This window comes from Heliangelus exortis, chromosome 7 (assembly GCF_036169615.1).
Source record: "Heliangelus exortis chromosome 7, bHelExo1.hap1, whole genome shotgun sequence".
NCBI lineage: Eukaryota > Metazoa > Chordata > Aves > Apodiformes > Trochilidae > Heliangelus > Heliangelus exortis.
Genome location: NC_092428.1, coordinates 2,171,339 through 2,188,062, shown reverse-complemented (window position 1 = coordinate 2,188,062; position 16,724 = coordinate 2,171,339). Strand labels below are relative to the sequence as shown.

The 16,724-nt window shown below is 39.7% G+C and overlaps 1 protein-coding gene across 4 annotated transcripts in view; it reads right to left on the bottom strand.

Annotated features, from left to right (window-relative positions):
- Window positions 1-1,447: 1,447 nt before the first annotated feature.
- Window positions 1,448-16,724, bottom strand: part of ADK (adenosine kinase) — a 233,514-nt gene continuing 218,237 nt past the window's right edge. For all 4 annotated transcript variants that reach the window (XM_071748240.1, XM_071748243.1, XM_071748239.1 and 1 more), the window contains one exon: window positions 1,448-2,610. In XM_071748240.1, the coding sequence (XP_071604341.1) occupies window positions 2,486-2,610 (125 nt within the window). In that variant the 3' untranslated portion in view covers window positions 1,448-2,485. The remainder of the gene's footprint in view (window positions 2,611-16,724) is intronic.

Genomic DNA, 16,724 nt, shown 5'->3' with positions numbered 1-16,724 from the left:
GAATGTCTAAATAGAGCAGGTCAGCCTCTGATGCCCTTCCATGAATTGGCTTGTAGTTTATTCCTCAGCTGCTCCCACTGGCTTCAAATCATGCTTTGTAGCTGACACTCAGAGCCAAATGTCAGGAGCCCAAGCTCACCACGCACGGCAGTGGAAAAGCTCAGAACAGAACCTCTGACTTGACTCTCTCACTTCTGGAACTGAAAACAAGGAATGGCCTAGAGAAAAAAAGAACCCCCTTCTGTGTTATGACTACCTTCCTTCACACTAGTGATGATCTCTTGTACTTTCATTGGTACAGTAAAGAATGCTTAAATATTTATATTCTGTTTTGAACAGGCCATAATTATCTGGCCAGGACATTGATAAAGTTGCTTGAAAAAAACAGAAAGTGCCACGGATGCAGAGAAAAGGGAACAGCAAATGTAACCACTAGACCACTGTGGTTTTGCTTACTCATAGCCAAATTCACACAGCAAGTGTGGCGTGGCACTTGTGACCATGCATTAAAAGCAAGGGCTGCAACACATCCTTTCTCAGCCCACCAGCTTTTCTTGAACAAAATATATCACATGGATGCATCAAGTTAAATAAAAATTAACCTGAGATGTAAAAAATAACATTCTTCTGATCAAACCTTGCAGCCTGAAGACCGTGCACACTGTAACCTCTTTCAGTTTTGTTTGCAGTTCCATTTTCACTTGAATTCATTCATTTCTCTTTCTCTCTCCTGTGCTACAGCATGAGAAATATAAAGCCCAAAACTCTAGCAAGAGTAGTACCATTAAAAAACTTGACAAGTCTTATTTGCACAAAGCTACTCATAAAAAGGTCCACAGATAGACAAGGCCTGCACATCCAACCTTTTTCAGATACAAACTGTGAGCCCAGGAACTTGAAGAACAGATGGTACTTACTGTCACCTGTGCTTGTGAGGATGGAGCTCCAGGGACCCGTGAGGATTTTCAGAAGTGGCTGCTTTTAAGCTCCTTGCAGTACTTGTGGATGACCAGGAGATCTCTAAGATGACAGAGCCTGTTGTCCAACGTATCCTGCTGGATACTGGGTCAAACAAAAGGAACTGGGATCATAGCCTGGATTTCTCCCCATGCTTTTTGCAGTACACAAACTGGAATAACAACACTCAGACTCTGAGAGTCCCTTGTTCCATCCTGTGCAGGAAAGTGCAAAGCCCACACTGCCTTACCATTCTTTGATGAACTCTAGCCATTAATTTTTCATCTCTCCTGTGATACAAGCACAGGAGAAGAGCTTTTTTTCCCTTTCTTACTGCTGAGATCACCCTTGAGCACTCACCTGGACACTGAGAGTCATGTCTCAAATGCTGAGATCTAGCACATCCTGTGGGTTAAGCACCTGTTTTCTGCTCCCATTTCTGTATAATATGTAGAAGAAAGCCAGACACATACCAGTACAAAACCAGGAGTTACTGTATGACAATTTTTTATTTATCAGTATCAAATTACATAGCAAAGTAATGAATGCAGTGTCAGATCACCTCTTTCAATACTGTAAATACAAACAAAATCTGCCATATTTCTTAACTACCCAAAGTAAATTAAAAGTTTAAAAATGTGCGTTTCAGAGATTCTGTTTGGCATATCCTGTCAATATATCCTGCATAAATATTTCTGTACCTCATTTTCACTATGTGTACCTTAGTTAAACACAGCCTCTAGAAAGCTCACACGGAGGAGATAGACTCTATCTGTATGTTTTTGTTCATCAACTCATGCATCTGCCCTGAAATCCCTCAAAGTTCCTGTCTGCTCGTTCACCTGACAGATGAATGTGGCTCTGCACCAGACCCTGCTCTGACACAGTGCCAGACCCAAGGCCTCTGACATCACTGCAAGAGGACTGAACGCATGACATCAGCTTCAGATCAGGTCTTGAACTGATTGGCAGAATAGCTTTTCACTTTCCTGGAGGCTGGGCTGGATCTGATGGCCAGATCTGCTACTCTCACATATAAAGGAAATTGTTGGGACATTTACACTGCTCTTTACACTCCCTTGACTCCACTATAAAGAACAATTCCTGGTTTATAACGTGAAGTGACAAATAAAGTCAGATCTGTTGATTTCACTTAACTTGAGTAGGACTTGGCCACAGCTGGATACAAACTAGATAATTCAACAGAAGTATTTTAATGGTGTTAATCAGCAGTGTCATTTACATGGGAATTCCTTATAAACCATGTCAACAGAACATTTTTTTCTGGTGGATGAGAGAATAAGCTTCACCTAGCACTGTTTTCAGAAGTTAAGACTACCAAGACATTGTAGTGGTATGAAAAGGAAAACACCATAGAAATACATATTTTGTTTAGAATACGATGAACAGAAGTACAGAAGCGTTGATGCAGGTAATTGGAAAGGTGAGGAAAGGGGAGGAGGAAAATTTTAGGCAGCGATCCCATGGCAACATGGGCATTACTCTTGATCCCTCCAGTCCAGCAGCATCAGTGGAAGTCAGGCTTCTCTGGGAAGGTGCAACCTGAACGCTTGATGATGACACTGGCTGCATAATGTCCTGCCCGGATGCACTCGGTCACTGGCCGGTCATAGACAAGCTGGGAGAGAAAGCCTGTGGAACAAAGCAGGAGAGAAAGAGAAGGAAAAAAATGGTTAGATCAGGTTTTTGGAGTGTATGAGTTTGACACGGGGCAAAACACTGAAATACTGGCCTCCCTGTATGGACACAGCTAGCTTGGCTGGTTTAAATCTAGAATTGTGCTTGAGTGACCGACTGAGTTGGAGGGCTGCTGCTCTTGTCTCTACCTGTACTCGCCATTTGGTAGCTGAAAGTAAATAAAAAATAATTAAGACTAATTTTTATTAGTGAAAACCAGACTCCTAGAAACCACTGGGAGGTGAGTTTTTTGAAAAGCAGAGCGCCTCCTTAAATTAATATAAGCAGAGAGTCCTAAAAATGAGATTAATCATAGGTACTTGGAAAAGTTAGGTAAAAGTGGCACAAAATTTATTTTTTGTATATCAAGTCCCTCTTGTTTCTGAAATATTTCTTCTTGGCTGAAACTATTGTCACCTAAAGCATGGCAAAACTTATGGAAGAGGTGAAATATGTATTTTAAATTTGGAAGAGGCTTTCAAGATGTGAAAAGTAAACTTAGTATCTTATAATTTAAAACTCCACTCTGTCATTCTAGAGGTAATACTTTATTCCCTTTTATCCTGTTTCTAATTCGTTTCAGATTTATCTTCCCTCATCCAATCACAGAAGGAAAGTGAGACTTGCCCAGGAAAATCAGAATTCTAGCAAGCTGTAACATGTTCTTTTTAAAGCTTTCATCCACCATTTCACGTTCCTGTGTCACGCTCTGACAGGCCTTGGGCCTCGACAGTACAAATCTGGTCTTGAAACCATGTCTCTCCTAAGTACTATGTAGCTCACAGGTGCCAATTTCTGACCTATGACAAATTTTGAGTCAAGACAGCATGTTTTGCTAACTGGCTTTCAAACACACTTTCTCTGTTCAGCTTGGTTCCTGTTGGAACAAAGACTCTACATTATATCATGATGCTCTCATTTAACCTGTGCTCCTTTTGAAGATACTTCCTCTCCTGGAATACTAGAGCATATTTGCAGAATATGATAAAAAATATTTTATTCTATGCAATAGTGGTTGCTCCTTGAAGATTAAAAAGAACATAAAACATGGAAAACAGGGTCAGAGTAGTGAAGAAGAATAATACCAGTGGGCAAAAGACCCTGTTTTGTTGCACTGCCAAGACAAATCTTGGCTCCTCAGTAAGGACTGATAGTGAAAAGGAGCCTAGTGGGTATATATTTTTCTCTAAACTGTGCCGAATGGGAGGAGAATTTGAAACTAGTAAATCTAGAAATAAAATATTTTTCATTGGAATAGGGAGGCCATAGAAAGTAGGTGTTTTAGTTGACAACTAGGAGAAAACACATATGTTTCTGATATCAGTACTTTTCCAGAGAACTATGTATTAGCTGGGATTTCACACTAGCTGGGAAAAAATAGTTAAGTCCCTAAGCACTAGAGGAGAAGGCAGGATTTTCCAGTATGCAAAGATGAGAATCTGCAACAGGAAGAAACTGCTGTGAGTGCTATCACTGATGGCAGCCAGGGGATGACAGACCACACAACTGTGACAGGATGGTCCAGCTGTAATAGTTGGGTAACAGTTGAGAAATTCAAACAGCATGCCTGGCAGAAATCAGACCATTTCTGAATAATGAGATGAAAATGGTCTGCTCTCCATTAAATCAACATGCATTCTTAGGAGAAACTTGGATACGTGGAGAATGCAATCATTAAATTTAAACTGCCTGGGAGGCAGGAGCTTGCCAGTGTGCTTCTGGGTGGCTCAAACTCGAGAGCAAGTTGTAACCGTATGTAAAATGAGGCTGTTAAGACAGTCCATTTCTGACTCAGTAAGTACTGAAGATGCACTGGGCAGGCCTCCAAAGGCAAACATGAGGCTGGGTTTTGTGCAGACCATGAATTCAGAGAGGGTTTATACAAGAAAGAACAACTGTCCTCTATGCTTGTGATCAAGTCATCAAACATAGATGAAGGTGAGAAAATCCAAGGAGCAAAGGACCATAAAGCACAGATTATTTTTCAATACCAACTAGTCTGAGAATGTCATCACCTCCCAGGCTCACTGTAGTTTTAAGCTAGTGTCTTTTGTTTTCAGTGAAGCTATTTCTTATGTATTCTGACCTAAATGAAAACAGAATCGGGTGAAAAAGCATCCAGTTCTAATTGGGGATAGAAATGAGACACCTCTGTGATTTCAGAGCAGTGGAGAAATGACATTAAGTACAGCTGTCATATATGAGATGTGTAGAAACTGCAGTGGGGAGTTTGCCCTCAAACCATTCTCTTGTCTGTTGAGTTTCTCTTAAAAGGTATGTGTTTCAGAGATGAAATAGAAATAGCAGTATCTGACACAATATCACATGGAATGACAATACAAACACACCTATCACAAACACAGAGCTGCATTACATACTAAGACGAGGCAGTTGGCAAAGCAGACCCCGAGGGAACACCCGAAAGCACTGTTTGAGCAGAGAAACAAAGAGCTCTACCAGGTCGACTGCCTCAGCTGCAGAACACTCATTTTAGTTAATGCAGTAAAAAGCAACATGGTCAGAGTATAATTCAGAGTTTGCCTCCTCCAGTGTATAAGTAACTGTGATGCAAACCCCATGAGTCATTCTCTCAAGGCACGGATTCAGATCTTTGAGTTCCAGCTGAAGAAGTTCCTGCCCCATCTGTTTTTTACCACCCTTCTTTGCTGCTTGCATAACCTGCTACTCTCCCCAAATGAGCCAGATTAAACAGTGAGTTGTTAGCAGCAGATCTTTGCCAGCCCAGCTGGGTTAAACCTAAGTGGGTTAGTGAGTACTCAGACAGCTCTACCAGGGAGCAGGGTGGCAGAGGGAAGATGATCAGCAGTTGCAGGTTGTAATCTCTTTAAGGTGCCACGACTGGAAATGCAAGGAGATAAATGAACGTGGCTTCAGGCTTAGTTCACACTGCTCCTACAGTTTCACAGGCAGAAAGGGCAGTATTGAACTCTGATCCTGTATCACAGGCCTGGGATCACAGCAGTAGATCAGCCCAGCACATACTGAAGTAGCTCAGCAGCTGGTTTAACTTCTGCCATGGCCTGAACTAGTGCCTGGCTATCACTGGAAAGGAGTGCAGAAGAAAGCACTAGTGTATTTTAGCTACATAAACCAACCCCACTTCAAATATTTTCCCAAAGCAACTTCAGGCAATATTGTTTGCCTTCCTCTGATTGCAGCTGCTCTGCTCTAGCATTTCCACACTTCTGAAGCTGTGGATGGTGTTAGGTGCATTGTGTACCAGTCTCTTCACTCTAGAGCACAAAGACAAGGACCATACTCAAGGCTTTCCCTATTGTCTGCCTCCTGCCCTGACATCCAAAGTGTTTATTGATTATGGGACAAGAGAAACAGTAGTTGCAGGATGTCCAGTAGGCCCCTTTGCTTTGGTAAGCATCTGGGTAAGCTTTCAGAGCAGATTGGGATGCCTGTTGTCCCTCACAGGTATGGACAGCCAAGTAACCACCCCATCTCTAGTCATACTAAGAACTTATTTGGAACTGTGACCAATCCATCCCACTTACTCAGCATCTTCCTGGAAAAAAAAAAAAAAAAGCAGCTTTAAACCTTAGAGTGGTACAAAATGTATGTGCATTCCTGGTGACTGTAACACACACCAGTAGCTATTTTTGGCCCGTAATTATTTATTTTCTGCTCAGTAGAGAAAAGAAGCTCTGAATCACTTTACTCTCAAAAGTGTGCCTGAAATAATTGAGAGTTAATCTTTATTATTTCCAGCTTCCTTACTAAATGTGCTCGAAGATAATAGTTGTAATTCTTAGATCTGAAAACAGATGAGGGACAGAAAAGTCAAGTTGCTTTCTTCCTTTTTGTGCTCACCACCAAATAGAAAGTTCTATAAAACAAGTGCCAGAAGTGGTGCTTGAGCCTCAAAGTCCAGACCCAAACCAAGGTCCTCACTAAAACCAGATCAAATCTCTCTGTGTAAGACACAGCAAGACACAAAAGACATCATCTTTGCTTTCTTAATGAGGGCTGAGGAGCACTGAAAAATTATTAAAGGAGAACCAAGTTAATTTTCTTGTGGCCAGCATAATAAATACTTCAGAGGCAGTTTCACTGAAATCAGTGAGATCTTTGAAAGCTTTGTTTCCAGATTATCAGTGATAATTCTGAATGAACGCCCAGTGCTAGTGCAGTTGGATAGGAATGTGGGAGTCCAATAGTGGAGATTTTAAAACAGTTCTGGTCTGCTTCAGTAATGGTTTAACAACACTTTAAAAACAGCTAATATTGAAGCCAAATGTTTAATTTCAAATTGTACACTTGACAATTAATTTTAATGACTGTTAATTACTAATGCTGGCTGGAAATCTGTTTATAGCCTTCGACACCCAGCTCCCCCACTACTCGTCTTTCTGCAGTTTCTCTCACACTTCCAACCTTTATAAAATGCCCGAGGCAAAATTAGTGTGGTGTTTGTTTTTTTTTTTTTTTAATGCAGGAGAGGAAAGCAGGAAAAAAGCAATTATCAACTGCATTAATTACAAACAATTACAAGCTGACCCTGAACCTGAGCCCCTCAAACTCTGTTTGTTATGTGATCTTCCTACTCTTTCAGCTGAACCCTGAAATGCCTAATACAATCCAGCAAAAATTGTCCCAGCCACAGAAAAGATCATGAGCAGCTGAGCTGCCCCCTCTATTTTGTTTTTTTATATATATATATATATATATATTTGAAGTTTCTACAGCTTCATTTGTGAACTGCTTTTTTAAAAATGGTGTTATTCCACCATGGGGTCAGTTGCAAGCACCTTTTCACACTCTCATCCATATACAGGATTTATCACAGTTGCTCAAGCACTCATCTATTTTTATGTGATCCCACTAGCTTTCCAGGCCAGCAGTGTGGGAAGATGCAGCTTTCAAGAAATATTACCCTAGCAATTTAAAGCCTTGTAGCTGATATGACTGAGGCTTTTTTTGGATGTCTTGTAGGGCTGTTAAGAGTGGGTTAATGTTGTGGTAGCACGAGTCTGGTCAATTGTAATCAGGTGGTTGGCAATGCTGGTGCCAAAAGCCAACCAGCCACCCTAGATTTTGTAAAAGATGTTGGCATCAGATGATTCTGCAATATAGTCACTGAGTGACCGTACGTCAACATGCTGAGGTTTCTCTTTTTTTCATTTTGTGGCAGATGGTGGATATTACAGCCAAGAACTGTGGTGAGCCAGAGGCCCTGCCCGTTGCTATCAAACCAAATGTTGGCTATTCTAAATGGAAACGTTTTTGATTAAGGGTGGGTTTTGGCTTCAGTTTCATGTATTTTGGCACTGTGGTCTGACATAGTAGGCTTACAGTATATGAGACAAATTAAATGTAAGCATCTCCAAATACACTATACCTCTTTCAGCCTTCACACACCTTAGCACTTTCTCTCTCAAAATGCAGTGTAAAAAACATTCCACACATGTATGTTATTAACTACAAAGTGTAAGTGTACAAACAAGCATCTTTCCGTCCCTCTTAAAATCAAATGTCTCTGTGCTTCTACAGAACTGCAGTGCCAAGCTAATTGCAAGTGAGAGAAAAAAGGTTACCAACCCTTTCAAAAAAAAAGCAGTCATTTAAGATGTATATCTAACAAGTGGCAACCTTGAAATTTCACTCTCATTGAAAAGAACACTAGAAAAGCCTTCCTGAGTACACCACTGGAGGAAAGTTTTAATAAAAACTAATTAAACTACAAAAATCTCAAGTGGCTAACTGATTTTAGGGGCTAAATTTCTGGCAATTCTAATTATCCTCTTGTGGCTTCACTTAGTGTTTCGCAACCATGACAGATGACAATGAAAAACTGCAGTTAAATTCATCCTCCCTGACACCATGCTAAGCACTAGCTTCTCCCTCTCCAAGTAAAATCAATACCATGTTTGAGTAAACACGTTTACAGCTTTATTAGGATGTCTGCTTGTTCTGTAACAGCTACTTGAGGCTGTGGTAACAAATCGACTCAACTCAGCTAAACCTAGAGAGCTGAGTAAGAGGCTCATCGATAAGGTTGTTATAAAAATAAACTGCAGGAGATCAGAAAGCTGGAACAAACAGCCTAGTAAATGTCAATATTTTTACTTTTAGAGAATGACAAACCCGTGAGATCACAAATAAAAAGTTTCAGAAACCTTTTTACTTTGCTTATAAAATGATCAGGTGCTGCATGCATTTCACAGTCTACATACAACCCTCTTGCACAAACTTATCTTCTAATCACCGGCATGAATACTACACCAGTGTCTTGCCAAGAAAAGCAGTTAAGAGTTGTTACTGCTGCTCCTGCCCCTCTTGTTTCCTTTGTATTTATGGACACATTTTGAACGCATTTGATTTCTGTAGGGGTCATTCAGATGGCTGCACGTCCTCCTCAAGATGAGGTTACACAGTCATTGACAGACAGGTGCAAAAAATGTAATTTTAATGTAACTTAAATTTTGCATTTACTGGACAACTAGGAGTAAGTGAAAGGAGTGTTATCAGTTCAGCAGCCCTTTCCTGGCTTGGAGACATGATGTGGCACAGCAGACCCTGTTGTGTAGCATCTCTCTTAAACTCTCCAGCACATCTTATTGTCCAAGGAAAAGAATTGTTTCAGACTTCAACATGCTCCAAGAAAGATGGGATGGAGGAAGCTGATAACAAAGTTATAACTTCTGATGGTTTGGTCCTATTTTTAAGTCGACATGATGAATTTTGGGAAATTCCCTTTAGGATCAGAATCTGGTGGCTTTGGGCTTGTGTCCAACAGCCAGGATCAGGGGAAAACATTTGATTAAAAAAAACCAACCTGCCAAGTTTACAAGGAATATTCAAGGCACTGTACATGCCAAAACAAATACAGGTATTTTCACTGCAAGCATCCTCTCTAACTACCTGAAAAAACCTACTTTCTAGGTTGCTATTTCTCTTTGTTTTTCCTAAAAACATTTCCTAGAAAGTTTCCTAGGAGGCTTTTTCTAAAGCTGAAATTATCCTTAGTCATTTTTGAGACATCAGAATGAAATAAGCTTTCCTTTATTAGTAGCTGAGGAAATTTTCTGAGCCTCAAAGCAGATCTGTTGTACTGAGGTTAACTGGGGCAGATTACTACACTTAATGGTTGGGATAAGATGCAGAGAATTTACCTGATTTAATGAAGAAATAATGAAGTTCTAAGCATACCAAAATGGAATACTATGCACTACCTTCTATTCAGGTTTTAACATGTATCCAAGCACAAAAATGTTTGGTGAATGTAACTTTATAGTACCATTGCTTTTCTTTTATTTCTTTTTTTATTGCAGCCATGCCATCTTCCCACTTCAAGTATGAGTCCAATTCATTGTGGGGGAAGTGAACAAATTAGGGGAGATGTTACTATCCTATTATACACCAGAGAGTAAAGATCCTGCTAGCTGGTACCACAGCCTGAGCAGTACCTTTGTGGTCATTGTGTCCATCTCCATAGCACCAGGCCAACTCAGATGACACATGAAATAGATAACATATTTCAGTGTATTTTTATATTTCATGGTGTGTTGTTGTATCTCCTGCAAATACAGCATCAGCTTAATCTGACACATTATTTCTTAGGGGGCTCTATCCTGCCCTGATTCCCAGGGGAATGTTCTTGATGATCCAATCTGACTCGTGCCTCTGCCTCTACTCAGAATACATTAAAATAACACAAAAATATTAGCAACAGTCTGCAAATAAAGTAATAATAACTCATTAAAGTAATTTCTAACCTTCCACATGAACATTTTCTTTATCATTACATGATTTTCTAACACATGACATATTAACATAAAAGAAAATGTTATGAGGTTAGGGATAGCAGGCCTGACAAAGTATTTTAAATGGTGATGATTTGCTTTGAGGCCTTAAGTCAATTTGTAATTGTTCCATAGCTATTACAGAAAAAATTGGAACTTTATAATTGGTTTTGAAAATCTATTTTTAACACAGTAGGTTTGGGGACAGTTTTTTTGGTTGTTTGTTTTGGGGTTTTTTTGTTTTGGTTTGTTGTTTGTTTGGGGTTTTTTTTTTGTTGTTGTTGTTGTTTGTTTCTTTTTGGGTTTTTTAATTGTATACAACCAAATTCATGTTTATTTCTCTGAAAGCCTGTCTCGAATGTCACTGAATTTATGGTGAACTAAATTAGGCCTTTTAAAACCCAATTTTGCAAAATACTAATCCTCATGCTTCATATTGAGGCTCCCTTAGCACCAGTAGTGTCACTGGCCAGAAAAGAGACACAGTGGCTAAAAGGATCAGGTCCTGCTTAAGAATTAGAAACTTCTGAGGGTTTTTGATTTCATACACTTCTCCTTTAAAATGGATCTCTCATTTCAACATGTTATTTTAAAAATGACAACAAGTGTACTCATGTTTCACCTTACATTAACTCTACCATGCATTTTTCTGGATTGCCTTTAAATGGTATAGGTGTAAATTTCAGTTACCACATTTAAATTACTATATTTTGGTAAAAAATACATATGTAATAAAATGAAGATGAACACCTAGAAACCAAGAGAAGGGGAACAATTAAAACAAAACAATTAAAACAGACTGGATCACAATTAAATTATACTTGGAAAGCACTTGTCAGTACAGAAAAGCATATTGTTTCCAAAGAAATAATTTTGAATGGAAACAGGAATTCTTCAGTGGAATTGGTAATAAGCAAAGTAGGGAATTAAAAAGAAAACAGGAGTATTCCATGTTTTTTCCTGAGTGGTATCTTTGTTTTTAAGGAGCTGCAATTCACACTGCAGCAAATGGCTGAACTGTGCAGTACTAATGCTGAGATTCCTAGTGACTGGTTACACTATTGATCAGAATAGTGATGTACCTCTAGCTGAGACTGAGAAAAATCAACTGGGAACATGTAATCTGGTAATTTTCTAGTTTGCAGAAGGTCAGTTACAGAGATAACACGGCCATCTAATAGCTTAGATTTCCATGTGATGTGTACCTGAGACAGTCAGAACACAGGGTTGCTAAGTCATGACCATGGTGACAAGTGCTCCCTTAGCAAGCAAAGACTGATGCCCTGCCTGCAGCTCAGCTTTTAGACTCACAACTCTTTATAAACCCAGAGTATTAAAGATGGGCAAAACTGGGCTGTCAGTCAAGATGCTGATGACATTAAGAAGGAATTTTTATTTCAAAGCTTCCTATCTCATCAGCCATGATCTCAGTAACAACAGGATTGCTCAGAGGCAATTAGCCACCCCTGTTGTACAAATGAAGACTAAGAGAGTGCTGATTTCTGTTATAACATTTGTCTTTACTTCAAAGAAAAGATTGAACAATTCAGCACAGTTTCCCCTTGTCTCTTTGCTCGTGAAGATAAATTTTTGTAGTGAAAATCAGCCGTAACAAGTTACTTGCACATACATATTTAATTGCTGTCACCAAAAAAATACCCCTCACTCCCAGCTAGCAAAGAAAATTACATCTCAGAGCTCTGGTGTTAACAGAAGGCATTACTTCACAGCAGTGATATTTTACCCACTGTATTTCTCCCTATCAAATGTGATTAAAAAAATGATGACAGCTTCCAAAGGTATCTTAAACAAGTGTAAAAACCTTATACAAATAAAAGGCCACTGTAAATGGATAAATAGCTTCTGATATCACACTCTTGCTGTTCAGTAAAGAACTGTTCCTAGTTCCTTGAACTCCTGTTTCAACAAGGCTAGAATGTTTTAGGGATGGGGCAAGTACCAGAAGGAGGGCAGCCCTTACAACAGAGATTCAGATACAGATGAAAATACAACAAATAAGAGGAATATTTAATTTCCCTGCAATGTTTTTAGTGAAAACAGATTGTTCTGCAATCTGGAAGAGGCCCATAAACCCAGTAAGGAACCTCCTTCATAATTTAGTCACAACCTCACTTACAATTTAGTATTCTGAAAAACCACTAAATCACCTGTCTCTGCTAAAGGCACTATCAGATCTTTTTGGGATGCTTAACCCTCCTGGTAAACTCTTGCCCTCTGAACTGACTGAGGCTGCATTTTCAAAGGAGGAAGAAATGGCACCTGGGAATCTAATTCCTACAGTACCAGAACTCATAGGACCAGAGCACAATTCAGGTTGGAAAGGGCTCCAGCCCCTGACTTAAAGCAGGACCAACTCAGACCCCACCTAGATGATTTTTTTCATTGTTTTAAAGATTCTTGCATTCCTTCTATAAATCACATATTCTGCAGAACAACAGCATGAGAATTATCATACTGGATTCAATTCTGTTTCCATTTTTATCAATAGTATGCTTCCTTAAATCCACTGGCTTCAGTCAAGGTATTCCAAAGTTATATCAGTGTGTTCAGAAACCAGAACCAGCCCTTTTTTTAGAACAGGTTTCTGAATCAAACTTCTAGTGGTAGAGGAGCAGTGATGAGCAATTATTCCGTGCATGATAGATTCTCTGCAAACCTAAAATTATATTTCTTGTGCTGTGTTTTTATAAACATGCATAGATGTATAATATATTCAAAGAATCTTTCAAGGTAAAGATATTTTAATGGATTTTCAAGGCAAGCAGTATTTTAATGTTTTAACAATGTACCAAATACGACTTAGCTCTGATATCAAAGCTGGGTATTACTTTATAGGAATTCATTTGCATTTACTTCATGAAAACAGGCTCATATTTGAACAATATGATGACCTTTAGACAAACTCTTAGGAGTCTCCAAGGTCTTTATCTAATTTGTAGAGACATTTAGATTAAGATGGAAAAATAATGTTTAGAATACCCCTTTATATTAAAGATGAGGGAATGGCTTTATCGAGCCAGTTTGGCAACAGAAACAAAAGGAGGGAACTATTTCCACTGAGCTCTGTGGTCTCTAAGGAAAAGGATGCCACGAGGGACACTCACACAAGGACAGTATAAAAGATGACAACCCCTCTTTTGTTGCTGTCCCTGTCTTCTATCAGAGCAGTTCCCTTACAGCTGAGACAGTAGCTGCCCATCTCACAAGACAGAGAACTGCCTATTCTGTAAGCACGTGCACCAAGCAAACTCTGAAGGAAGCTTTCAAACCATTGCTAGCAGCTTTGTGAGGCTCCTTGGTAGATGAAAGCTGCCAATGCAATTGTTAAATTGACAGGTGGTTTGAGCTGCTGACCTTAGCTTTGATACAGACAGAGGCAAATTGCTACCAGCTCCTGTTGGGCACTGCACAATGCTCCAGGAACAGCTCCCTCTGTCTCAGGATTCCTTTCCCTTCAGAAGGGTATCACGTCTTTATGGCACAGTGATAAGTAACAGACACTTGCTGTGATCGTTCTGTCACCGCTTCCTCACGCTCCTTTCAAATGATTTGTGGCTGCATTTCATACTTTAGTACTTTTCCTGCAGTGTCTGACTAAATCAGGGTAGATTACTAAGTCAGTGTATTTATATTGACAGAACCTGAAGACACATTGATTTTGCACCTTCTCCTATTCATTTATTATGAACTTGCTACCCAGCTCCACGGAGCAGAAGGATTCTAGGGCAGAGGTTTTGCAGGCAGCAGTGGCAGTAGCTATCAGAAAAGATGCTTATTGTTTGTCTTAGTTGTGGTGGCAGTGACAAAGGGGAGTCCAAACAGAAGGCAGACTTACTCTGGCTAAAGAAAGCAGCAAGGCACGAAGGAAAGAATAAGATGGCAAAGCTGTCTCTGTTGCAATCTATATATTGCCATTAAATACGCTTTGATTATCATTATTGCAAAGGTTCAAACTGGGGCTAATTAGTAATAAATAAATGTTAATTTAACGAGTAATAGAACGTTCCCCAAACTCTACAAAGGAAGGCTGTAATTCCATTAAAAAGACTCTTGTGACAGAAGCCATGTCAGCAAAGCTCAAGTGATTTATCAATGTCATCAGAACCCAGAGGTGGAATTGCATCTTTAATTTATGGGTATTTCAGGGATTTAAAACCAAAAATCTGTGGTACCTCTGGAATCCACAAGAGGTGCTGAGATGCTACAAAGTAAATAATCACTAACGCAACTTCCAAAAGGTAGCAGTGTCGCTGGAAACCAATAAAGGCAGAACTCTGTTAAGATGGTTTAGAGAAGTGGTGTTTTAGCATAAAGATACCTGCAGCAATTTTAAAATCTAATTTCTCATTCACGTACTGCAGCAGCCTGAGTGGCAGATGACTTGCTGCCTGCAGTGAGAGGCAAGAAATTCAGAGATCTTCCTGGTGCCAACTTAATGAAAACACATTGCAACTGAAGCCTGCAGTTTATTTCTTGTTGCTCACTGTTGGAGTGAGCTGCTTCTCCTTGGAGGCCAGCAGCTTAATGCTCAGAAATGCTGACCTCATGAATCAACTCAAGAGAGTTACAAGTGCCCAGAAACTTTGTGTCTTTCAGTTTTTTCATGACTTTAAGGTTTCAAGACCTTCAGAAGTTAGGCAGGTTCTAAAAAAACCAAACCAAACCAAACCAAACCAAACAAAAAACCAACCAAAAACCCCAAAAGATTTCTTATTTTCCGTTTTCATGTGGAGAAATACCCAAGGAGTGATTTGTCAAGCTGGCATCATTATCCAGAAGGAATTTCCTTACAAAACGTGAGTTACACCTTTGGAATAAGAGTGCCTCCCTGAAAGACTTCTCTAAATACAAGAGAGTCTTACAAACCTGGCCTTCTAATAGAAAATAAATCCTGGGAAATGGGGTTGGTTCTCATTATATCTCACCTTCCCCCTTCAGAGAAGACATGAGCTCCAACAAACCCACTGCTCAGACATGTTTATTTACCAGTCCCAGAGAAACATGGGAAGCTTTGCCATGGGACTCTTGTTCTCTGCTGTTTGACTAAAGGAACTCTATTTCCAGAAGAGTATTCTATAATACCAAGTGCATTTTTTAGTTAATGGATGAATTTTGAAGCACTTAACTCCAAGAAAAAGAAAATAAAACTATTAGGTGTCTTGTTGCTTAGGTAGTAACAACCTGATAAAACTTCAAGCAAAGAAAGAAGCTAATAAAATCACCAAAGAGAATACAGCCTTCCCATTACAAAAATTCTGTCAGGACAACAACAACTCTGCATCTGGCTCAATGCTAGAATCAACAGAAGATACAGATGTTGAGTACTATTAGCAACATTACTCCACAGGGCTTCCTGGTAAGGAGACAATAAAGAACTTTTCCTGTTGCAAATACGTACTTTGAAAACACATGAAAAGTGTGATATAGATAAAATACAGACATTCCCCCTAAATGAAACACAGACCAAATCAAAGCCTATCCAGTCCAGTATCCTATTTCTTACACATGGGAAGGAAAATGAAATGACTCCATGAAGAAGGAGACCAAAGTATTTGAGACTAGAATCAGCTGTGCATCTAGACTGCTACAACTCCTAAATCTTCCATCTGGACTAAACTCAGGCAAATCTGTTCTCTGAGGAGAATAAATGACTAATTTATTATTTATGGAGTGAGAGAGAACTGAGGTATCTCAGGAGCTAATGAAACGACCACAGATACTCTAAAGCTCATGTTGCTTTGAGAGTTATGGCAGGGAGAAGTATGGTGCAACCAGAACCTGAGCTCACCCACCAGTACTCAGGTTAGTGTCCAACCTCAGTGATTTTTCTGACAGATTTTCAGCTGCTGAGCCACCTTCTACTAGAGAAGCAGCAGCAGCTGTGGTCCTTTCTTTGCCTGGCACCTTGATGGGGAGCTGTACAATGGACAGCATCACACTTGTGCACCATCCAAAAAGCACCTAATGCCTCAGTGCCACTTTTGGGGAAACTGAGGAAAATAATGTGTCTGTTATGCTCACCCCCAACACACTGAAGCTTGCTCTATCCAGACCTGTTATCTCAACAGCACTTAGAACAAAGGGAAGACCTTATCACTCTCTGCAAGTACCTGAAAGGAGGTTGTAAGAAGGTAGTTTGGTCTCTTCTGCCAAGTAGCAAGTGATAGGACAAGAGGAAATGGCCTCAAGTTGTGCCAGGGAAGGTTTAGATCAGATATTAGGAAAAACTTCTTCACCAAAGAGGTTGTCACCCCCTGGAACAAGCTGCCCAGGGGA